General features: G+C 43.5%; 1 protein-coding gene across 3 annotated transcripts; it reads right to left on the bottom strand.

The window, feature by feature from the left end:
* Positions 1-907: 907 nt before the first annotated feature.
* Positions 908-24,512, bottom strand: LOC142013869 (histone H4 transcription factor-like). Of its 3 annotated transcripts, none has more exons than XM_074995839.1 (10): positions 24,147-24,512; positions 21,724-21,885; positions 17,741-17,964; positions 10,995-11,106; positions 9,849-10,001; positions 8,583-8,660; positions 6,098-6,218; positions 3,968-4,106; positions 3,178-3,293; positions 908-2,033 (listed from the first exon to the last, which is right to left on the bottom strand). In XM_074995839.1, exons 2-10 carry the CDS (start codon positions 21,872-21,874, stop codon positions 1,634-1,636), a joined length of 1,494 nt encoding a protein of 497 aa, XP_074851940.1. In that variant the 5' UTR covers positions 21,875-21,885; positions 24,147-24,512; the 3' UTR covers positions 908-1,633. The 3 variants fall into 3 exon arrangements, with proteins under 3 accessions (XP_074851940.1, XP_074851924.1, XP_074851931.1); XM_074995823.1 differs by having other exon boundaries at positions 24,236-24,512; XM_074995830.1 differs by lacking the exon at positions 24,147-24,512 and having other exon boundaries at positions 21,724-24,062.

Below are 24,512 nucleotides of genomic sequence, written 5' to 3'. Positions count from 1 at the left end.
GAAAGAACGTCTTTTGAAAGAAGAATATGCAAATTCTATTCGCCTCATTTGCATGTCTTTCAAAAGAGGAATGCAAGTGTAGCCACAGCCCTGTAGGGTGGGTTGGAGAGCTGAGAAAGCCAAGCTGGGATTCCCACATAAGCTGCCCTGACCTTTTATATGGCCTTCATGAAAGCAAACCTCCGCTTGGGGCACTACATGGAACAGGTACCCCCCCCCCACAACTTTTAGGACAGGCAGGAACAAGCCAAGCTAGATTCCAACCATAACCCACAGGCACTGTAAATCAAATGTTAGAAGTCTGTGCTGCAGTGGTGGAAAATCAAAAGTGTAAGTTGGAATTTGGTCAAAAATCTGTATTATTTTGACAAAGTAAGAAAACCGTTTTTGATTTTTGTTTACTTAAATACCTCAAAGATGCTATCTCTGATAGGCATCTAGCCAGAAGTAAAAGATCCTGTAACAATTTCTGAAATGATTAGGTGATAAGAAGCAGGTCTGAACGTGGTGGCTAATTCAATAGAACTGGAATGGGGACAAATTTTTCTCAAAGGAGGGTTCTTTATTGTGGAATTCCCTCCCAGTAAAAGACTAGCAGAACTCCTCTGTTGCCTTCAGGGTTTTTCTTATAGCTTCACTGGCCTGTCTTTGACTCCCTCTTCTTGCTTGTCTGCTACTTTTTTTTTCTCCTCAGTTCTTACTGGTTGAGCACTGATGGTTGGGTGACTTGATGTATACGAGGTTTATTTTTATTTTTCTTTATTATGATCCTGTTACAGTTTTTCTGAAAGTGTATATCCCTGTATATTTCAGTTGGAGAGCTTATTCTTCTTTAGGTTTTTAAAAAGGTATTGTATTTTTTATTGCATAGCAGTAGCTATCTCACTAGTGACACCTTTATTAGCAAATTAAAAACATTAGTACTGGAATCATGGCCAACTTTTTTATTCAACAGTTTATAATAACCATGGCTGCATGGAATTATTTCTGAAAATTAGTCACCACTTCTACTTCCCAAATGATTATTCTGAAATACTTTGGAATTTCTCAATTATAATTAGTGCTATATGAAATCAAGATCAGTTCTCTCAATATCTATTTCATGCACTGAATTACAATCACCTTTACACAACAGAAAGGTTTAAAATTATATTTGTTTACAAAGCACATCATAGTTTAAAACCAAAGTAAATTACTTGAAAGTTACTTAAAATTACTCTAACATATTACTTGTAATATACTTAACATCACTAACTAAAGGCCAAAACATCTGTTAAAAACATATGTTGGTCTAATCAAAAAATTGTAATGCACAATCAGGTCAAGCCCTTTGTCTAGTGTGCTGCTCCGAATCTTGCCACTGAGAGATAGGTTTGTTGCTTTTGTATAAGAGACTAAAAGAGCACACATACTGAACATATAGCAAAACAATTTTAGTATACTCTCATATGTTCAGATAGAATAATTTAATACATTTAGCATATTTAAAATATATACACATTACACACACATTTTAACAAGTGATAACAACACACACTCTTTGTATATGCCATATTAACTTAAAATAATGACTCCTTCCATGAACATTATATAGATCCCAGGATAAAAATCCCAGAAAATGTTTTTTTTTTCCTTAAACAGCAAACTGAATTCCCAAGTCCAGTGCAATTTCTATTAATTCTTCCTTTCTGTTCAATGTCATTGCTTCATCAAGTTCAGCAGGCGCAGCAGAGTTCTCAGATGACTGTGGAGTAGTTTGAAGTTCAGAATACATTGGCTCCATTATGGGGATCTCTGAATCTACCATAATCTTTTCTGCAGTACTTAGTGACCATCTCTGAAATCTTGTGGAATGCAGTTCCTCGGATGAATTGCTTTTTTCGCAAGAGGCATAACTCTCTTTTCCAATACTGTTTTGAGCTACTGAAGACTTCTTTGGTAACGTCTTGTTCTCAAGACTGTGATCTAAACCCATGACAGCATTATGAACTGCAACATTTAACCTTAGGCACCCATCATCATCTTCTTTGTATCTAAGTGAATAAAATAAAATTAATGAAATATGTATTAATGTAGTTTTACATACAGGCATACAAATGCAAAATCTGAGCAAACCCAAAGGGCTAGGCATTTAAAATCCGAATCATAAAATGCAACGTACAAAACAGTAGTTAAATAAAACAAAGATTATGCAAAGAAACAAACATAATGGAACTACAGGCTGAACCTCTCTAATCAAGAACTCTCGTTTGGCAACATCCCTAATCCGTCATGATTTTAGTTAGTTGGATGAACACTTACCGTGATTTTTTTCCCAAGTTTCCCATTGTCCCATAAAGTTTGTTTGCTGCCACCAGTCCTGGCTCTCAGGGTGCTGTGCTGTTATTTAGCTGTAATTTACCCCTAAATGTCTTCTAAGAGCCTAGTAAGCAGTAGAAGTCTTGGTAATGCCGCTAGACAACACTGCCCTCCCATGATCTGGCAAATTCTCTCATCTAACACTGGGCAGGTCCCGAGGGTGTCAGATTAGAGAGGTTCAACCTGTATTTTGTGTTACTTGAAACATGAACATGCACGGAAGAGGAATCTATTCATAACATATTCTGTTGCAGGATCAGTGTCACCCCTGGGCCCCAGACTTCTGCTTAGTCCACAGTCCTGCAGTGTGGGGTCTGTTTGTCCTCATTAGGGTTCGGGCTTTGGTCCCTCAGCCCAAAGGGCAGCAGGTAGGAACCCTCTGGTCTGACCAGGCTGAGTGACTAGTCCCTCCCAGCCTCCAGCTCAGCCCTGGGGTTTCTCATGGGCAGGGAGCCCAAATACTCCCTGCTTGAGCTCCTCACCTCCGTTGCTGTTTTTGGTACTCTTTGTGTTCTCCTTGGTCACTCTAACACCCTCGTCTGCTCTAATCTCCTTGCTTCTCTCCAACCTCCTCCTCCCACCTCTTCCCCCCATACTGGGGGAATGCTTTGTAAAGACCCATGGCAGCCTCAAGTGGGGACAGCTGGCCCCTAACTGAGCTATAGTAGCCTCTTCCCCCTGCTCTCACTCTGCCTATGATGAAACTAGAATTGCTCCTCATTAGACAGTAATTAAATTCCTGTACCCCTTATACAAAACTGCCTCCCTGCAGGGGAAAAACTTTTTTTTTTTTGGTTTAGGTAAGAATTGATAATATACCTGAAGCGAGAACGACTGCTGAGTTTGTGCACCTTGCGAAGATGCAGAGTCAGTGTGTAACACCAGGAAAAGCATTTCTGACAGATGTGACATTTATATTTTAGTTTGCCATTATTCTGAGGAAAAGATGGTGTGGGAATCAGTAACTGAGGTTGATAATAAATATAAATAATAAAATTAAGGAAAAAATAATACCACCTGTACATGTTACAGTCCTGAAATACATATTACAGTCCTATTATAGTCCTTATAATACCTATTATTTTCTAAACACATATTTTGATAGATGATCTCCATTGACTATTGCGACTCTCTGATCTAAAATTACACTGCAGATACCACAGTCTTTATTGATAGCAGGGACTATAGCATCCACTAAAGCAACTTCTCTTTAAACAAAGAACAGCTGGATAGTAATGTATTGCAATACATCAGCCATTATAACTCAGAAAAGTTCAAAGCTGTATAATAAATATGTTCCAGTTCTAGTTCTGTTTTAGTGTGACGTTACCAGTTCTAGGGACAGAGTGCAGTAAGCTGACACAGAAGTATATACCTTCAAATATTTTGCTTCTCAGGTGAGGAATGTCTTGTTGATTTACAGGAAAGAAAAACATGGTATTGACCCAGTTTTCAAGATTTGGAACATGGAACCACAAACAGCTAACTTATGTACACAAATACTTGAGATGTAAGCACAAATCAGGTATGTGGACATGCCAACAGATTTTGAAAATTAGCCCCTCTTGTCTATTAAAAGGTATTTCAGTCTGCTTCTTTTAATACCCACCATATGCGCTCTCTTATAATGCTGTCTCAAGATCTGTGAAGTCCGGGAAGTAAAAACACAACCTTCAACATCACAGCTGTAGGCATTTGAATCATTGTGTGTTTCAACATGTTTATGAAGATCATAAGCATTCTTAAAACTGAGGAGTGTAAAGATGAAACAAATTATTACTACTGTTCAAACAGCAATAATAGCAGAGACGTGTGGTCTAGTACAGAAGTTCTCGTCTTTTTTCGGCTCAGGACCCCTTTGTGAATGTTAACAGCCTATTGCAATCCAGTAAATAGTCTGGGATGGAGGCCCTGGGATGGTTTTGGTTGGATCCTGACCCTCCCAGTGGTAATGATAGATAGTGTTCCCTGTAAGCTGTGTGCTTGGGCAGCCAACCAGGAGATTCAAATACCACCCAGCTGATTACCAGAGCATCCACAGCCACATGAGTTACTACTGATGGAGAACGGCCACACATGCTTGGATACACGTAAAATTTATTCTGAACATGAATGGAAAAAATTAAACGAAACATTAATGGTTGTTTTTAAGTCCTGCCTCCACCAGTGTTCCCTGAAAGCTATGCACTTGGATGGATGCTCAGGAGAGATTCAAGTTCTGCCCAAATGATTAGCAGAGCACTCACAGCTGGGGTTTTTGTTTATACCTGTGGCACACTTTCACACATTCCTTGGTGCACATAACTTATTTTTCTGAACATGGATGGAAAAAAATCCATACATATATGGCAAAGATTAGAGGGAACATTGCCCAGCACTCACCCCACAGTGGCTGCTCCTGTGAGGAAGGGCTGGCTGGGCTTGGCTCTCAGCTCCAGGCTTTGCTACCTCTCGAACTGCAATGCTACTCCAGTTTGGCCCTGCCCCTCTGACTGGACCAAATCTGTTTGAGTGCAGTTGTCATCTCATTCAAAGTGCCACTCAAATCTGGCCTACCCTGACTCCTGTCAGGACAGCTGGGCCAACCCCTGAGTACTGCTGGGACTCCCAACTTTGCCGTACCTTGAGCATGGAGGTGAGCCCAGCCAGCACCATGGGACCGGAGCCACAAGAGCTGCCATGTCACCCTCAAACATCGTAGGTCCCCAACGTTGGGTTCCAACCCACAAGTTGAGAAATCCTGTTCTAGTGTTTGGAGCACAGGAGTGGGAGTCACAGATTCTTGAGTCCTAGTCCTGGCTCTGACAATGAGCAAAGGGACCTTCTACAAATTACCTCTCCTCTTTACTTCCATTACACAATCCAGGAAAGGGGAATAACAGTTCCAACACTCTCATTGTACTGGTTTGGGGGTAATCTCTGCTTCTACTTTCTTCCTAGGCATCCAGTCTGTGTCCAAATCTTGCAAGTTTTTCCACAGTACCATTTCAATTTTCCATCCATGCCTCTCTGTTCTCTAAAACTCTTGTCCATGCCCTGATCAACTGTTGTCATAGTAAATTCATGCCACTCCTTCCAGTCTACTAAAATGTGCACATGGAAGTGTTATCTGACCACAATATCTGTTCGTGGAATCCATCCTTGCACCAGGCTTAAACTTCTTATCCTTCCTTTCAAGGCCCTATATCAGGACCAGGAACTTACTGCCCATGGGCTGGATCGGGCCCATGAGGCTCAGACTTTGGCCACCCCCCCCCCAGCAGCGTGAGCTGGCACTGGTGTTGCAGCCACACAGGGGGCACTGTGACTGGAGCACCAGAGCTGGCTGCCCACTGTGGAAGCCCTGAGCCTCACAGGCCTGATCAAGGCAAGCTGTTGACTGGATTTTCTCATGGCCTCTGCCTGACAGGGAGGAGGAAGTGGCTCTGTACCCTGCAAGGAAGCGCTTCCTGCAGGCACTGCTGTAAATCATGGCTACTGTTTCTAAACATGGCCAAAATTGATTACCGATCTACTTTTCTTACAGTGTATACAGTCTCATCTGGAAGACATCTTTTGGCACTAAGAAACAAAGCATCAATCCTACTTCTACCGCATGTTAAAGAAGTGCTTTTATGTGTTTGATAAGCTAATACAGCTGCCCACCCTTTTTGTCCTTTTGTTTTGAGCAAAGAGTGGCTATTGTAAAGGTTGAAAGTTCTTCTTACTTTTGTTTTTTCAGATTTCCAAATCTCCTTACCTATTGTCACAGAAATCACAGTGGAAAGGGCGTTCATCGCAGTGTCGGAATCTGACGTGTGCTTTCAGAGAGGAGAAACTGGTGCACACCATGTCACAAAATGGACATGTAGCACGGGTAACTGCAGAAATAGTAATAGTTTTATTTCTGTCACTTCTTTGCCAAGATACTCAGTCTTTGGTGCAATATGATACAAGCATTTACAAAAACCCATGTGCATTAAAATTAACAACTTACTCCTATGTGGGTATCCAATACGTAAGAAAAAAAGGAGAAAAAGTGACCAGAGGGGCACTAAACATGGGCCAAACTGGGAGCATGCCAATAAACATACACGTGAAAAAGCACTTTGAGTTATTTTCAAGTTAGATGGTGAGAGAAACAAATGTCACAGGAGAAAGGGGAGTAAGTTTGACTTTCTAGAGCAGGATGGGCAAATATTTTAACCCGAGGGTGTGCAAAGTATATGTAAGCTATGAATGCTCACAAAATTGGAGTTTGGATGCAGGAAGTGGTGAGAGCTGTGGCTTGTAGGTGTGGGCTATGGGACAGAGATGGGAATGAGAGGTTTAGGGTATAGGAAGGAGTTCTGAGCTGGAATTAAGGAGTATGGAGGGTGGGAAGAGAATCTAGTCTAGAGCAGAGGAGGGGAGCTCATGGGTATAGGCTCCAGGCAGCACTAACCTCAAGCAGCTCCCAGACGCAGCAGCACATCACCCCACCCAGCTCCTAAGCAAAGGTGCTGGCAGTTGTCTCTGGCATGCTGTCCCATCTGCAGGCACTGCTGAAGGAGCTGCTTAGGATGTGGGGCAGCATGCAGAACCCCCCTGGCTGCCTCTACGTGTAAGAACCAAAGGGTGGGGGACATGCCACTGCTTCTGGGAGCAGTGTTGAGTCTTAATACATGCACAGCAGGGCAAGCCCCAGACCCCACTCCCCAGCAGGAGCTTGAGGGCCAGAATAAAAGGTAACAGGCAGGACGCAGTCTGCAGGCCATGGTTTGCCCATCACTGCCACAGGAACTAGTATAAAAAAGGCATACTTCATACCTCTTTATGGCACGATGGTGGAAGTGTTGTGAGAGTGCATGTAACAGGCAATTCTGTATGTAGCCAGGATCTACATTGGTGGGTGGGGTGTTAAAAGAAGTCTGTAATTTTATAATCAATCAGACACTTTTATGGGAAATCAATATAAAATATGTAAGGTTCACTTTTTTTTCTCTCAGTACTGCTCCAGACGTGAAGAAGTGGATCTTTCCCACAAAAGCTCATTACCTAATAAATAATATTGTCAGACTTTAGGTTGTTACAGATGACAGATTAGGTTGTTGCTTGCTTTGTTTTGTGTAGATTACAGAAAGATCACTCTTCTTCCAGAACAGCTTTAGCATTTTTAACTTATACTCTACTTTACTCCAGAATAACCTCCCCATGAAAGCAAACCATAAGAAGGTATGTAATATTCAAACTTTGTAATCAAGTGAGGACATCAAGAGGAGGAAGTCCTAAACAAGCGGGCACGTGAAGAGAACAAAAATATTTCAGACAGATACTCTGTTTCCCCACAGCTCTATCATAATTGCCTTGTGTCCCTGTATAGCATCTCTCAGCTGTAGGGTGACCATATCTCCCCCGGTCAAATATGTGAGGTGGGGATGACTCCTTCCTGGCCAAAAGGTCACCCTATCTGGGGCACAGGGAACAGGGCTGCCACCCTGTCAGCGAAGCTCCTGGCTTCCCCAAGCTGTGAGTGGCAGCCCACACCACTGCACAGGTCCAGCTCCCAGCTGCCCCAGCTGCGGGGAAACCAGGTGGCTCCGTCTCCAACCCCACTGTGGCCATGTTTCACCCCCCCACCCTTCTCAAACCCCCCCCATCCCCCGCAGCTGTGGCTCTGGCTCCAAACCCCCCGCCGGCCCCAGCTCAACCTTCACCAGCCCTAGCTCCAGCAGCCCCACTCCAACCCCTGCCCCTCCCTGATCCAGGCTCCTGCTCCAACCTCCCTGGCCTGGCTCAACCCCCCACAGCCCTGGCTCTAGCTCCAGCAGCCCCACTCAACCCGCCGCAGCTCTGGCTCCAACCCCGGCTCCCACTCCAACCCCTGCTGCCAGGCCCCGGATCCAACTCCAATGAAGCTCTGGTTCACCCCTGCTCCCGCTACAACTCTCGCAGCCCCAACTCAGCTCCAGCCCCCACCGGGGGAAGCCAGGTGGCAGCTGAGCCACCGCATGGTCTGGTCCGAACTCCCGGCTCCACCAGGTGGGGGAAGCCAGTGAACCCTGTGAAATACAGGACAATTGGCCCCTTCTGCAAAATAAATCGGGACGCCTGAATAGCACCCGAAATACAGAGCTGTCCTGCCAAAAACAGGATGGATGGTCACCCTACTCAGCTGACATATGAAATGATATCATAGTAATGCTATCATCTATCTACTGTTGCTCTACATAGTTTAGTGGAAACGTTAAAAAGCTCAGACTCACCATGTCCTCTCATATGGTCTCGCAGTAACCGCTCATTGGCAAAGTGTTTGGCACAATTCTGACAAACAAATACTTGTTCTGAAATGTAATGGGAACTGATCAGTGAGTGATACAACAGGTATTTATTAATCTATTTTTAAAATACATAGATTATAGTTATAAATGTGATCACTAAATTGTCACAGCAGTGAAACAATTTCAGTATTATTTTGTATGCCTAATGCTTTTCAGAAGAAAATCTGGTTTAGGGTAATTGCAGAATTTTCGTTAGTAATAGATTCATTTTACTCCAAACATGACAACAATCAGTTCAAAAATTATTAACAGTTTTAAATTCACCAGTTTTCTGAGCTTTATGATTTGAATATTTATATAGTCCCCATCACCTTAGCACCCATAGTACCTGAGCACTTTCCAAATATTGAAAAAAAACCAATAATCTCTCTCTTCCATCTTGGCCTGTAGGAAAAACATCCTAATAAGTTTATAGTTTGTTGAGGGGGGAAGACGGGGAGAAGAAGGATGTGTTGCAGTGAAGAGCATATTGACTAAAATCTAAGCTCAACAGAGTATTGTATTTAGTTTTGAAAGTAGTTAGTTCCATGATAATTCAAATCCCTTGCAGAAGTGAACGCCAGAATCTAAGTATCAGAGAAGTAGCTGTGTTAGGCTGTATCTTCGAGAACAACAACAAGTCCTGTGGCACCTTATAAACTAACAGATATTTTGGAGCATAAGCTTTCGCGGGCAAAGACCCGCTTCATCAGATGCAAATGATGAAGCGGGTCTTTGCCCATGAAAGCTTATGCTCCAAAATCTCTCTTAGTCTATAAGGTGTCACAGGACTTCTTGTTGTTCTCCATAAACTAAGTCAAATTCTTGTAAGAGTTCTGCCTCTGTCACTTAAAAGCCTTTTCTAATAGTCAGCCATTTCATTGTTCTAGTGGAGTGCAGATACCCTGAGAGCCATGGGCAGGGAGTCAGAGGCAATCTCCATTTTCACAATGTAATCCACATCTGTTGGTCAGATAGCTATGATGATGAAACATGCATCTGTCTTTCCCCCATTAATCATTTATGCCAGGCAATCTTTGCAAAGCCAAAAGTACTTCTATGCTTGAGGAAGCTAATTCCCTTCCTAAAGTCAATTCTGCATGTCACTGACACTTATGAAAAACAACAGGTGTTACATAGATATTATTGTAAAGTAGCCCAAAAGTAAATCCCTTAAGTAAATGTAAACAGAAATACAGCAAATCCACTTACGATCCTCTGATACCTGTCGCTTGGCATGATCGAAAAACTTGGTATTGTTGGAGAACATCACTCCACAAGACGGACAGGCCACCACTCTTTCCTGAGTGTGGGTTTTTAAGTGATCCCACAGCTTGTGCTTCCCTTTAAATGTTCCTGAACAGTCTAAAAATGTATATTATATAAGATTACAGAATAGTTACACATGAGCAGTATATTGTCTTTTGAGTACAAACAGGAAAGATTATATTATAGACTTATAACCCACTATTACATGATTTGTAGACGCACACAACTAAAATGTTTTTAGGAAAATCAGACCACTACTACTGCAAACACTACAAAGAATTCAGCTCAGCAAGTGCTGCACAGCCTGTTCAAGAGCCTACTAAAATCAATGGAACGATTTCCACTGGCTAAAGTGGGCTCTGACTTAGGCCATTGGTGCCCAAACTCAACCCCCTCTCTCCTTACAAATAACAGAATCTGTCTGCACCCTGCATTCCCATTACTCATCATCTTGGGCTGATAGAGGAGCTTGCATAATGGGCAGACATGGCCTGTGGACAGATGGAGAAGGAATGAGGGCAGAGCTTGACTGGAGGCAGAAAGGAACTGTGACTGGAGCTGGGCAGAGCCGGGCTGTACAGCTGACCTTCACTGGCCCCATTCAGGGCTGGACTGAGCCACACTGTGCATCCTTTTGAATGTTCCTCCATGCTGCCTTAAGGGGACATTCCCCCCCCCAGTTTGCAGATCACTGGCATAGGCAAAGTTCCCACTATGTGCAGAATGTGATGCCCATTATTGTTTCTGCAGTCTTATAAAATAGGAAAAAGTTTCAGGGTAGCAATATTGTTACTCTAAGCTCAAAATCATGCCTTCAGTTTAGGACTCCAATCCTGCAGGTGCTGAAGGTTTTCAACTTCCACTGAAGTCAAGAGGGAATTGAAGATGCTTGAAACCTTGAAGAATTAGACTCTGGCATAATAGGATTTAATCATGTCACTTGGCACTGTTAATACAATCCATTTAATATAAAGTATTTTATTTAAGATCACTGGAAAAATGTTGAGGGAAGGTATCTAACATTCAGTACATTTTATAGTGGCAGTGAAATTAGCAGAGCAATGTTCATTATTTTATTATGTGAACTACCTTTCCAGTGACAACAAACAGCTTTCTTGTTACTTGGAACATTTTCTTTCTCAGTAGAGTATGCGTGCATGGCAACATGCCTATAAAACCATTCTGGGTTGCTGTAGGTACCCTGAAAACAAAATGGAACCATGGCGATGATGAATAGTATTGGCAGGCAATCAAATGACAGAAACAAAACACAATTATAGAAGTGATTTCTTCAGAATTTACAGAGTAATGGTACCTCATCTACTGAAGGAATTTTGAACATACCAGAGGTGCTTCCACATATACCAGATCCTGAATTTGCCTCGATAATAGTAGCTTAAAGATGAAGTCTGTCTATTTTAGTTCAGTGGTCCTAACTTTATTTCGTTGGAAGCCTTTCTTCTCCTAGGTTAGTAAATAGGCGCCCTCTCCATCCCATTCAGTGCACCATGCTCTGGCACAGTTGTCACTGACTCTCCATTTTTCTTTACCTATTCTCGTTTTTTTAAATTGTTTTTCCCATCTTTGATTTTTCTCTAATTTCTTACTCCCCCTTTCTTGATGCTTCCCTCCTACACTCTCCCACTTTTGTCAGAAGCTGGGAATGGATGATAGGGGATGATTACCTGTTTGTTTCATTCCCTTTGGAGCACCTGGCATTAGCCCTTTTGGTCTGACTAGTATGGCCATTCTTATGTACCAGCAAATTACTAGTCCAGGTTGCTCAGAGAGGAAACTGGTTGCATGTTAAACATCTCAATAACTTTTGATTTAAGTGTAACTGCACCTTTCTGAAGCATGGTAGTACTTTTGACTTTCCAAAGATTGCCTCATATAAACAATATAAACTTTAGATTTAACTGTGGCTGTACGAAGAAAAGCTTAAAGGCTGCTGCCTGAGCCAGACATCTTATATACCATTGATTAAATCTGCAGTTTGCTAAATTAGGAGCCATCACAGAAGCTGGGCGACAAAGTGGGAGATTTTCAAGGAGGAGCTATGGGAAAACATTTGCAATGTTAGGCCTGGTCTGCACTAGGGATCAAAGTCAACCCCAGATACGCAATTCTAGCCACGCCATTTGCATAGTTAGAATCGACATATCAGTTTCGATTTTCTTCCCTGGTGTAGATCTGGCCTCTTTGGGCTTACACCAATGTGAGCAGTGTGGCATACCAGGGTCAACACCCAAGCCCAGAGAGATTGATTTTGCTGCATCTTCACAAATGTGGCAAAACTGATCCCCAGAAGACTGATCATGGCATGCCGACCCCCTGGTAAGTATAGACATACCCTTAGTGGGAGAGGTTAGTGGCTTGCCCTGCCCCCACTGCTCTTCTCTCTTGTTTTACATCTTACCGCACCTTTCTGAACTCGTCTAGCCTGACTACCAAGTTGGGAAACACTGTTTTAATTAATAAATTCATAACAAAAGTATATGCTTGAACATGCACAGAGAGATTTAGCAAAGTGTTACATACAGAAATAAAATTAAAGGGCCTATTTCATCTTTATAAGTGAGAAAAGCATACAAAAATGTCAATTACCTATAATAACTGATTATATGTTATCTGAAAGTGAAGTTACTACCCCATCAGAACAACTCCCATAATTTTTTTTACAAAACATGTTCTACAAAACAAGTTTCATGACACGCACAACCAGGGAGGCCCTTAATTCCTGGCCTGAAAAAAAAAGTGAGATGTCTGAGTTTTATTGGTATTTTTTAAAATTAAAGACTTTGCAAAGTGCAAGATAGGTTCCAGTAAGTATACAGACAAGGATTTTTTGGTTAACTTTCATATTTTAAAAACAACCACCACCGTGGGAAAAGTGGTTAAGTGATGTGGCTCAGTGGAAATGGAACTTGCAAATGAAGCTACACAATTAGTTATAACTTATGATAGAGTAATGATATATATAACTGTGTTCGTTTTTAACTTCGAAGAGAAATGAATGTTTGTGAAAGTAGTTCTGTAGTTCACATATTGGGTCCAGATCAACAAAGGAACTTAGGTGCCTAAAAACCACAAGAACAACGCCTGAATTAAGCGTCTAAGATGAATGAATGGGTAGTGATAGGCATCTAAGGCCATCCATAAAACTCATCTTACTAGGCAGGGATCTGCCTAAGCTAGTCAGTGGGAGATGCCAATGAGAGGAAATCTAAACTACACAATTGTTGTGGAGATAAGTACCTAATTCTGGACTGCAGCCTGCAGGAAGGCATCTATTTCTGTCTGTGATCCACAAACTGGAGCCACCAACTCTGCACAGAAATGGTGGGACTGGGTGGGAGAGAACCCATTTCAAGTCTTCCTTCTGCCCAATGAAAAGGGATTTGAACAGGAATCTGTCACTTCCCAGAAGCATGTTCTAATCCAGGGGTCTCAAATTCCTGTCCCACAAGCCAAGCCAGGCCAGGCCAGGCTGGTGCAGTTGCACAATCTAGAACAGGAGTGTCAGTGGGCTGGGGCGGGCTGTCTGTTACCATCCCCAAACACTGTTCCTTACTGCCACTACCCTGCTTCCTCCCCCCATAGCATCCTGTGCTCCAGGATGCAGCCTTGGAGATAATGGGGGGCCTGGAACAGAAGCTGTAGGGATGCAAGCACTTCCACTTCACTTCCGAGCGCGAGGGGGCCCGAACACTGCTGCTGCTCTGTGCTAGATCCCCTGTAGTCTCTGAGGTTGTGTTCTTCTGGGATGGGGAGCTATAGGGGCAAGAAGGGGCAGACCTTGGGGAATGGTAATAGCCAATCTCCCCCCTACAATCCCCCAGTACCTCAAGGTTGGATCGTGCAACTGCTCCAGCCAGAGTTGGTTTGCAGGACAGGATTTGAGACCCCCTGTTCTAAATCACTGGACTATTCTCATGTGAATCTCCTTCACTCCTTCCTTTCAAGTTGTTCCACTTTAAATAACTGAGTATTAGTTGTGCCAGAAAAAGAGCAAGAATCACTACCGTTCAAGGAGGGACTTGAATTGCTGGGGGGAATGCCATACCCACTGTAATAAAGGTTCTTTTTTTTTTAACCTACCCATGCCCCCTGTTGGTGGCCTAAAAAACACACTTCCAGGATTGAGCCCCACAAGCAATTTAACTGGAGGAACACCTTATCTTCCCGAGCCATGGCTCACATGCAGGATAACAGCAGATTGGCACATGCCATGGTGACCCTCTAGCACACGGGCCAGAGCACTGGCTTTATAAACCAGGATTTGTGAGTTCAATTGTCATTAAGGGCTTGAACCAATAATTTTCAGACCAGCTGATCACACTGGCTCCATCTGGCCTTGCAATACACGAAAACCTACATTAAGAAAGCAAGGTGCTTGCCATGGCAGAAACATCGGTACCTGAATAACTATTACTGCAAAAATTTTGGTCCTGAGTGACTTTAGGTTGCACCCAGAGTTAGGCAGCACCCACGCAGAAATTTTGTGAATCAGTGAACCCTAAAATGCTATCCTGGCACCTGAATCTGGGGGTTAGGCAACTAAGGCCCTTTGTAGATCTGGGTGCTGGTGATTAAAACCCTACAGACACAGATTGTTGTGTCAAATTAAAATCAATCTGTCATTAAGTCTTACCTGATGTAGAAATGCAGTTATATGAAGACAGAAATCTAAGAACTGTATGAGCACCATCTCTTTAAATTCACAGCCAAAGCAACAAATGAGCTTTCTTCTAGGTTAACAGACCAGGATCCAGTCACCCTTTACGCAGACTAAGATCAAAGAGCTTGTGAAATACTACTTCCTCAGAGAGGAAATTGGGAAATAACATTCCCCCTATCTAATACTGGAGGTAATGGAAATACGGGACAATAGCTCTTGTACAGAGAATGGAAACTATTCCATTTCCTCATGATAGTCCACTTGTTCACACATTACCCTGACTTCAGTTCAGCAATGAGCTCCAGGTGGGCAGACTTTTGTGCCTCTGGGAGTACATCTCCTAGACTTCACTGAAGAATCAGGATACTTTTTTATAACCTCAGCTAGAAATAGCATACCTTTAAAATGAAAAAATGGTCAGATGAGAAGTGACTGAAATCTGAGGGGAGATGGTACCTGAGACTCCTGAAGCCATGACTTTGAAAGGCTGAGAGGCCAAGAGTGGTGGGGAGGGAAAAGAAAGCTCTTTCAGAAATGAAATGGACTTGGTTAATTTTAATTCAGTAGACTTAAAACTATCTACAAGAGATCTGCTGTTTGAGTTTCATAGGCTGTTTCTACACAGGCCACTTTCTTCGAAAGTGGCATGGTAATACACAGCCCGAAATATGCTAATAAGGCATGGATGCAAATTCCCTGTGCCTCATTAGCATACGCTGACATGATTTGGAGTCCAGAAGACCCTTCTTCCAGGCTCCAAAATGCCGTGTAGAAGTGTGGCCCCGGGGGAGCTTCTGGAAGGAAGTCCTTCTTCTGGAGGCCCTTTCTTCCCAAAAATTTCTGGACTCCAAATCATGTGACTGTATGCTAATGACGCACAGGGAATTTGCATCCGCACCTCATTAGCATATTTTGGGCCGTGTATTACCATGCCACTTTCAAAGAAAGTGGCCTGTGCGGAAAGGGCCATAGAGTTTGTGTTCTGCATGCAGTCATTTGTTTCAATCTGGATCTCTATTTTTAATTTACTTATTTGGTATTAAGTCATTTGAGACAAAGATTTATATTTGTAAATTTCATGAAAACCACTCTGGAGAAAGGCAACAATCTCTGAAAAGAGGTAATAATGAAGTAAGGTTGTCTGAAGCCTATCTTCTTAGTATTCCCACTTTAAAGGGCATGGCTTAAGGCAGGGATGGGCTAACTTTTGACCCAAGAGACACATTAGGGTTCAGAAATTGTACTGAGGCTATGAATGCTCACAAAATTGGGGTTTGGATGCGGGAGGGTATGAAGGCTCCACGTGGGGGCGCAGTGGTTTGGATGCAGGAGAAGGCATTGGGGCGGGGCACAAGGACTTGGAGGATGGAAAGGAGATCAGAACTAGGGCAGGAGGTTGTGACACATGGAGAAAGGGCTCTGGGTAGGGCTGGAAGCTTTGGGTTGCAAGAGAGGCACTGGAATGGAGAGTTCAGAGGGCAGGAAGGGGCTTAGCACTACAGGCTCTCGGTGGCTCTTACCCAAAGGTGCTCTCAGAAGCAGCGGCATATCTCCTCTTGGCTCCTACACAGATGTAGACTCTGTGCACTGCCTAGTCCCTGTCTCTGCAGCTCCCATTGGCTGCAGTTCCCAGCCAATGGGAGCTACAGGTGCAATGCTTTGGGTCGGGGTATCATGCATGGCCTCCTATTTGCCCCTACACACAGGAGCTAAAGCAGGGACAAGTTGCTGCTTCTTGTGGTTACGCATAGCCATGGCACAAATGGAGCAGGGCAAGCCCCCCGACTACATAGTGGGGTTATGAGGGCCATATTTTGAGCCATCCCATCCACTGGACTGTTCAAGACAACTGCCCTGTGCTCTGAGGGCTGTAGGACCTGGCAGCAGCACAGCCAGACCCACTCTGCTCTGCTGCCTACTTCAGGGAAGGTGGATCGTAGGTGGCAGAAGGGCAGGAGCCAGTGTTGCTCAGGAGAAGGGTCAGGGGCTCTGGGGAAGAAGTAGAGTTGGGGCAGAGCAGGGAAGGGAAAAGAGAAAGCTTGGGGCAGAGGAGAGGAGTGTCCCTCTAGGGATAGCCCTGACCGGATTAAAATGGATGGTGGACTGGATTTGGCCCACGGGCCACAGATTACCTACCCGTGGCCTAAGGAATCCTTTCCCTGGCACAGTGTTATTTTGAAGGGCTTCAGCCAAAAGGATACAAATGCCCACTAACCATGGACAAAAACTGAGTTCAGGGGACCAAAGATGACTGAGATGCTGTAAGATGAATATTTGTAAGGGCAAATGATAGTTTAGTTTCAGAACCCATTCAGCCACTATCCATAGACCAGCACTGACAAAGAAGTTATTAACTGGTGAAAAAAATGTAATGGTTCTCTTTACACAAAGAGATAAGGTGATATATTTTATTGGACCAATTTCTGATGGTGAAAAAAACAAACTGTCAAGTGTATGAAGAGCTCTTGTTCAACAACCAACATCATTACAACGACATTGCAAATGACTCTTGGTGCAGGCACTGTCCACTAGTGCTGGAAGGAGACCGCTAATTAATTTTATATATTCCGCTAAAGAACAGTCTGAAGCTGACATTTTTTCAGCTGCTCACAGGCTGTGTCAGATTTGATCTAATGATCCAAAGCTGAACGGCTTATTAAAAAAGATTCTGAGCCATCCAGCTTCAGAATCACTGAATGGCTGCAAATGTCTGAGAAACCATCAGATAGTCTTGTCTCATTTTTGTTCAAGAAAACAGACAAAGTAAACACAATAGGTCTTTTAACCTTGTTGATTGCATTTTCATTAGCTTAGAATATTTCTGGCTACTTTACAATTGTATATGATATACTTGTAAAACAGAAAAAAGTAGTGTCGTAAGAAGAAATCATTTTAGTTCTAACAAAAAGAAGACTATTTGGATTTAATGCGAATTGGTGGCAGATGCTAAAATAAATGGTATTTATATAAAGAAAATACTTTGGCAAACTATCACAATAATTACCATTTCTGCTAACAAAGATGCAAAGGAACATCACTCAATAATAAATTATTAAAAAAAAAAATCAGTAGTGAAACCTCTCTTTTCCAGGTCCTGGGGAAGATTAAGGTACAGTTAGCAGACAAGAAAGGAAATAACATTGACTTCACTTACACTGCAATTCTCCCAATGGCAAACGAACATCTCTGGAATCCTTGGTATCTTATTCTGGTAATGACTATTCTGGGAACATGCTGGCCAATCTTGGTGTGATGTCCTTAACTGAGAGCCTAAAAATTTCAACTTGGTGTGGTAACCATGAAAATTTACATGGGTGACCAGCTCCCTCCAACTTGTAGACAAAAATTCACAATTTCTCCACCAACACTGGTACTTTTCTAAACATACATAAAAAAAAGTTTCATGGAATGGTGTCTCACATTAGAGATTATGTGTGACAATCTTCAAGAACGTACTCAAAGATAACTGTTACTTACATTGTAGATGATGATCTAGTGAACTATAAATAAAACTTGTATTGTCATGGATAAAGGTTATGTTCAGATAATTAGGTATCCAAAAAATTAAGACTTAGCAATGAACAAGATATTTCACTTTCTCAAAACTCAGATAATTCTACTATTACCAAAAAGTTAATAACTGGAATTGTCCCCAGAAAGAGAGCACTGGGCCTAGAATGTCTGCGTAACAGCTACTTACTGGTTCTCCATTGCTAAACATGTTACTGATTACTACAGTAAACACTTTTATGTCCAGCATCCCCGGGACCAGGAGGTTGCCAGATATGCAAATGTGCCAGTTAACAGAGAGCAGCTGGGAAGGCACAGGCAGCGCTCACGAGAGGCACAGCTACGGGATCCCTGAGTGGTGCTAGAGGAACACCAGCAGCGCCAGGCCTGGGGAAATGCCAGCAGCGCCTGAACCGAGGTAATGTTGTCTGAGGCCAGGGGCATGCCAGCAGTTCTGGAGTTGGGAAGCCAAGAGCCCTAGGGCCAGGTTAATGCCAGCAGCTTCGGGGCTAGGGCAAGGGTTGGCAATCTGTGGCTTCGTAGCTGCATGAGGCTCTTTAATGAGCCACTTGCAGCTCCAGAGGCCACTGCTGCTTGAACAAAATACCTGAATTCAGTTGCCCACTGTTAAACCAATTGAATTTAAGGTTTTTTGTTTAAGTGGCGGCAGCCTCTGCAGCCACTGCGTAGTCAGTTGCGGCAGGGCAGGGAGCCCCTGAAGTGAAAGCCAACAGGGCAGAGAGCCGCCCTACATGGGTGGAAATCTAAGCTGGCAGCAGAGCTGGGGGGGAAGGTGCGGCCAAGCCTGCCCCTGCCCGAGCCATGCAGCCATGCTGAGGAGGCGGAGGACATGGCAGGGCGACTGCAGAGGAGCTGCATGTGCTGAGGCGAGTTAATCCTGGGGACGGCAGGCGCACACGTTGGGGCTGAGAAGGGTTAAGACTGGGGGCATGGGGAGAGAGGTTGGGGCTCAGGGCGGTTAAGCCCATGGGGTGGGGTTGGGGCTGAGACGGATTAAACCTGGGGATGGGGGCATTTGGGGCCTAAGGCCCATAAAGCCTGGAGATGTGGTAATTTAACTTTATAAATGGTACAAATCATTGTGTGAGTGCTGTTCTTAAAACAGGAGTGACAAAAAGTATAGCTTGCCGTTATTGATTAAGGATTGTCTCATATTCACCTGCATTGCAACTCTTGAAGGACTGATTTTTGTAACTAACATGGCTATCACTCTGTTGATTTTGTAACTGAATTTGAAAAAAATGTCTCTTCTTGCTATTTTGGTTGCAGACCCCTGGGATAAGGAAAGGCCAGCAGCACCGGGGCCAGGGTAGTATCGGCAGTGCTGAGGCTAGGAAGCCGCATGGGGGAACACCAGCAGCTTTGAGGCTGGGAAGCCAGCAACTCTGGGGCTGGAGTAACGCTGGCAGCACCAGGGCTGGGAAGCTGGCCAGGGCACGGGAGAATGCTGGAGGCTTTGGGAAGCTAGTCGGGACTGTGGGAACTCCAGCAGTGATGGGGCTGGGGGAAAGTGGCACGTTTGTATTAGTCATCTGAGAGTTCTGGTTGAATGCATACTGAATAAAAGAGAGTTTACTGCATTACAAAGGCAAGCTAGATGGAGTAATATCCTCATCTCTGTAATACCCTTGGACCAACATGGCCACAAGAACACTGCATGCAATTTTTTATAACTGGAGATACACATCTCCTAGAACTGGAAAGGACCTTGGGATATATCATCTAGTCCAGTTCCCTGCTCTCTTAGCAGGGCCAAGCCCCATCACTGACATCTATTCGCCCCAATCCCTAAACAGCCTCCTCAAGGACTGAGCTCACAACCCTGGGTTAAGGCAGCTAATGGTCAAACCACTGAGCTATCCCTTCCCTCCCGTGATAGTGTGGAAATGTGTGAAGATGTGAGGCCTGATTATTAGGCTTTGGACTTTCAGCAAATGACAGTCTTTGCTCCAAAATCTTAATTGTGTTTTTAAATTTAACAAAGCAAGAGGCCTACAATCAGTTTGTACTCCAACCTGTTAAACAATCAACTAAACTTTTAATTATTCAACAGTCTTTCTGGAACCTGAGTAGTTAGTGATATAGTACAAACTGGATTATCCAAATGTAATGGACATAGTGAATAAGTATGGAAACAAAGGAAATGCTAAGGCACAGCAAGAAGAGCTATAATTATTTCTGATAAAAGAGTTTCAGATAATTTTGGTTTCGATATTTGAGTGTTGCACGCTTTTTTTTTTTTTGACAGTACAAGTCTTAAATTCAAAAGACCACTTAAGAATGCTGAGCAGACAGTTTCTATATTAGGCATTTTTACCTTGCAGGCATTCACAGTGTCATCACGCTGTGTTGTCTACTTGTTCCAATCCAGTAATTTGTCAGAGGTTCTAAATTTGAAATGGACTCCTTGTGGCTGCAAGGATCTGCCCAAAGTGAAACAGATACACTGCAGCAGGGGGCCCATGCAATAAGAAAAACCCAAAAGTTAATGCTGGAATTACTTAAGGGTCTATTGCCCAGTAGGTATTACACAGCCATAACCTCACAGAATTATTTATTCTGGAGTACCAAAGCAAGCCAGGGCAAGCTCAGTGGTTTCAGAGGACCAATACAGAATTCTGTAAAAGTTAGCTTTTCACTTATGTATGAGCTAAAATATCATCAATCTGGATAGTGGAGCCATATTGTTGATGTTGATTCTGTTTTACTTTTCATTTACTACACCTTTAATTAAATTCAATCTACACCAGCAATTAAACATGCAAAAATAGTATTAAGAATAAACACCAGGATTCATAAGCACTACAACAGTGATATTAAAAATATCTTCTATATCATTGCTATTATGGTCTAAGCAGACTGCTTACAATTTTCTGTGGGATACAGCTTTTTCCTGTAACTGCAACACCATTAGAAGGTGTAAGATATAGAAGAACAGCAAGTAAATACTGTTTATTTACCACAGTCAAGTTTCAACAAGGGGGAAGTTTCTCTAAATTAATTATTCCAAGCTCTACCTTAAAATTAGAAATTTTAAGTTCCAGAAATCTAAGATTTCTTTATGAGACAACAAATTAAAATAACACTTTAGCCCTGATTCAAGAAGAAATTTGAGTTTAAACTTCTGATTCATTATTTCATTTACATTAATATTTTAGTACTACATCTCTTTTTTACCCAAAAATAAAAAACAAAAACAAAAAAAACCCCAGAAATATTGGATACAAAGAAAAAAACAAATATAAGCTCCAGTCCTGCAAGAAACTGCAGGTAGCCACCAGCACACACATGAGCAATGTCTACACTACAGAAATAACTTTGAAGTTGAGCATCTACACACACCCTACTTCGAAGTTAGGGCACTACTCCATTCCCAGGAATTAGGTAAGGACTTGGAAATTGGGCTCCCTTACTGTCAGGGAAAACCTATGTAGACTTTCTGCAGGCTACTTCAAAGTAGCACCTCAATTCGAAGTCAGTTCCTACTGTAGACACATCCATGGAGTCTCACTGACTGCATTCTATCAGCCCAGTGATACTTTCAAGATCAGGATCAGAGTACAAAAATCTTCAAAGCTGCAACATTATCAGTGTAATGAAAATTACCTGTTCCTTCCACAGGATGTTGTTCATACACTTTCATGTGTTCTGCAACATGATCACAAAATTCCTCCATGTGTTTTCCTACAAAAAGGCATTCTTTCCATTCACACAATAATATCAGTTCAGAGTTCTTGAATTTGTTTCCAGGGGTCATTGCTTAAAATCCTTTAAAGTGCAGAAAAGTTTATTACTTTTATACATTTTCCTCTTTTGAAAACAAACATCATGTAACTGAGCCCCCCCCCACACACTTATGATATGTAGCTTTTTATACCTGGGGTGGATGTGTGTCACACCCTATGGCCCTGTCTAGCACACACTCACCAATACTGATATACCTCATGCAGTACACACATATTGAGGACAGTTACACTGAAATAAAGCTACTAACATAGCCTATTCCTGTTCAGGAGAGGGACTGAACTATACTGATATAAGCACTTGTATACCCACATAAATTTGTTCCTACTATGGGGTTGTACTAGTGTAACTACATATTGGTAAACAAGCCCACACCCCAAATCAATATAATACCTAGTGCGAAGTCTAAGAGCGCATCCTACTTGTGTGGATCATCACTCCAAAGGTGGGTCTTTCAGGTTTTGATTTAGTGTGCCTACTAGGGACGCACTAAATTGAACATTAAGGGCATTCCCGTTGACCACAGCTGTGAGGAGTAATGGAAGTTGATGTGGGGGAAAATGCTCTCATAGACCTCCAACTGTGGGGACAGAACCAAAGATCGAATCAAGGTATGATGAATCCAGCTACGCAATTAATGTAGCTTGAGTTGCATATCTTAATTTGATTTTATGCCCTAGCGTATATCTGGCTTAGGCATTAAGCAGATGTGTGCAGAAATGGGCCCTAAATCTTTTTCTTTTCTTATATCTACATCATGAAAATCAAGAGATACTCAGAGCGTTCACTGTTGATATTTCTGGACTTCGACCTCAGAAAGTACACTAAAAGAAAGACGGATTAATTCACCACCTTACTCTAAAACTACTGACATACCTGACAGTGCTATACTGTAAAAAGTGGTTCTAACAAATTGTAACTTCTCAGCTGGTACCAATGACGACACTTTCCAGCTTCGCAGACTCTGATCTGTAGCATAGACCCTATGCACACACACTCTATCATTTGCAAACACTGAATTAATGTCACACAGTTTTGGAATAATTAACAAAAAGAACCAAATTCACCTTTGGAAGGATAATGAGCCTTTTTTTTTTTTTTTTTTAATTTAAACCGAGCCTCTGCCAGCTTGCTGTCAGGGCATGTGTGTGTGATTTCCCCCAGGAAAATGAGACATTTGCAACTAGGCTGGACACAGCAAGATCTGCTACCCAGGCAGGCTGCAAGAACCAGCCCAGCATTCCCTGAGGGTCCCTGCAGCTCAGGGCATTTGAATCACAAGTCCCATATTTTCCTTTGCCCTGCACATAACCCCTATTCCATGCCAACTGGGGCAGGTGGGGGAGCAAAGGCTGCAATTGCCCCCAGACCCAGCAGTTTAAAAGGGCCAGAGCTCCAGCCACTGCCACAGCAGAAGCTCGGGGTCACCTGGAGGTGGAGGGCTTTCTTTTTCCTCCCAGAAAACTACATTTTTTCCAGAAAAAAAACCCCACGAGTCCACACTGCAAAGCCTGTTATTCCAGAATAACAGGGCATTATACTCAACAGTATAGCTCCTCCAAAATGAATGGCTTTCTCCAACCCCCAACACTTTTCAATTTCAAAATTGACTCAGGCGACATCTACCCTTACCGGGAAGGTTGATGGCTGCTACGTGATTTTTGGTACGCCAATTGAATAGCAAAAATCGTGTAGCAGCCACTGACTTCCCCAGCTGTCCTTACTCCTCCCATCAACCTTGCTTAAGCCTTGCAGCTTGTGAGGAGTTGTTCCAGGGTTGACATTGACCCTGGAATGATCAAACCTAAGCAGCTGAGAGTCATTATAGATGAAGCCTCAGTGTGTACTAAGCAGCGATAATTACGACTTAACTGGCTTCTAGGGTAGTGTCCCATCATTGCTCTTGAAACTGGGCTCTCAAGCATGAACGTTCAATTTCAAAATGCTCTTGAGATGTGAATGCTCTGTTCAGAGATCACTTATCTAGACCGTCAGAATAAGTTATTTCGGAAAACCCCTGCAGAATAGAGGGAAGCTGGGTCTACACTAGCTGCACAAGACCAAACGTTTAGGTTCAATCTTCCGGGGCGCTGTTTCCTATGTGCCTGAAGTGGAACCCTGTGGGAATCAATGTCGACCCTGGAAGTCCCTGCGAGCCGCAACGATTAAGAAACGCCGGCGGGGAGAGCGCATCGGTCGGCCCCCTGCAATGAGGGCAGGGACCAATGTCGAGGGCTGCCAAGTCGGCTCAGCACGCAACTGGCGCAAATAAAACTGCGTAGCACCTGTCGCCGTTCCCCTTAAGTGTCGACGTGCCATAGGCCAGCGCTGGGCCGCCTCCAAGTGCGGTTCTCAAGGCGCGTGCGGGCCTTACCCCCAAGCCCGTGACAGCGGTCAGCGCCACTACCCGCCCTCACGGCGGGCACTTATAGCTGGAGAAGGGAAAGCAGCGGCCGAGCACGCAGAGCCCGGGACGAGACCGACGCCCGCGCGCCTCAGCCGCTCTGGCCCAGGCCTCCCGCCTCCCCGGCACGGACGTGTCACGGCTCGGGCAGGGATACCGGCCTCGCGCTCAGAGGGCCCCGTTTCTGAGCCAATCGGGGACAGCTCCTCACACCAGCGCCTCGTCCCCTCAGCGAGCGTTACGCCCA

Source organism: Carettochelys insculpta, chromosome 1, assembly GCF_033958435.1.
Source record: "Carettochelys insculpta isolate YL-2023 chromosome 1, ASM3395843v1, whole genome shotgun sequence".
Taxonomy (NCBI): Eukaryota; Metazoa; Chordata; order Testudines; family Carettochelyidae; genus Carettochelys; species Carettochelys insculpta.
Note: the sequence above shows the minus strand (reverse complement) of the source record. Positions and strands in the feature narration are given on the sequence as shown.

Coding starts and splice junctions, on each gene's coding strand:
- LOC142013869 (XM_074995839.1), bottom strand. CDS start 21,874: ATGACCCCTGGAAACAAATTCAAGAACTCTGAACTGATATTATTGTGT. Junction 8,661..9,848: donor GCGACAGGTATCAGAGGATC/GTAAGTGGATTT, acceptor ATTACATTTCAG/AACAAGTATTTGTTTGTCAG. Junction 3,294..3,967: donor ATTATAAGAGAGCGCATATG/GTGGGTATTAAA, acceptor TCTTTTCCTCAG/AATAATGGCAAACTAAAATA.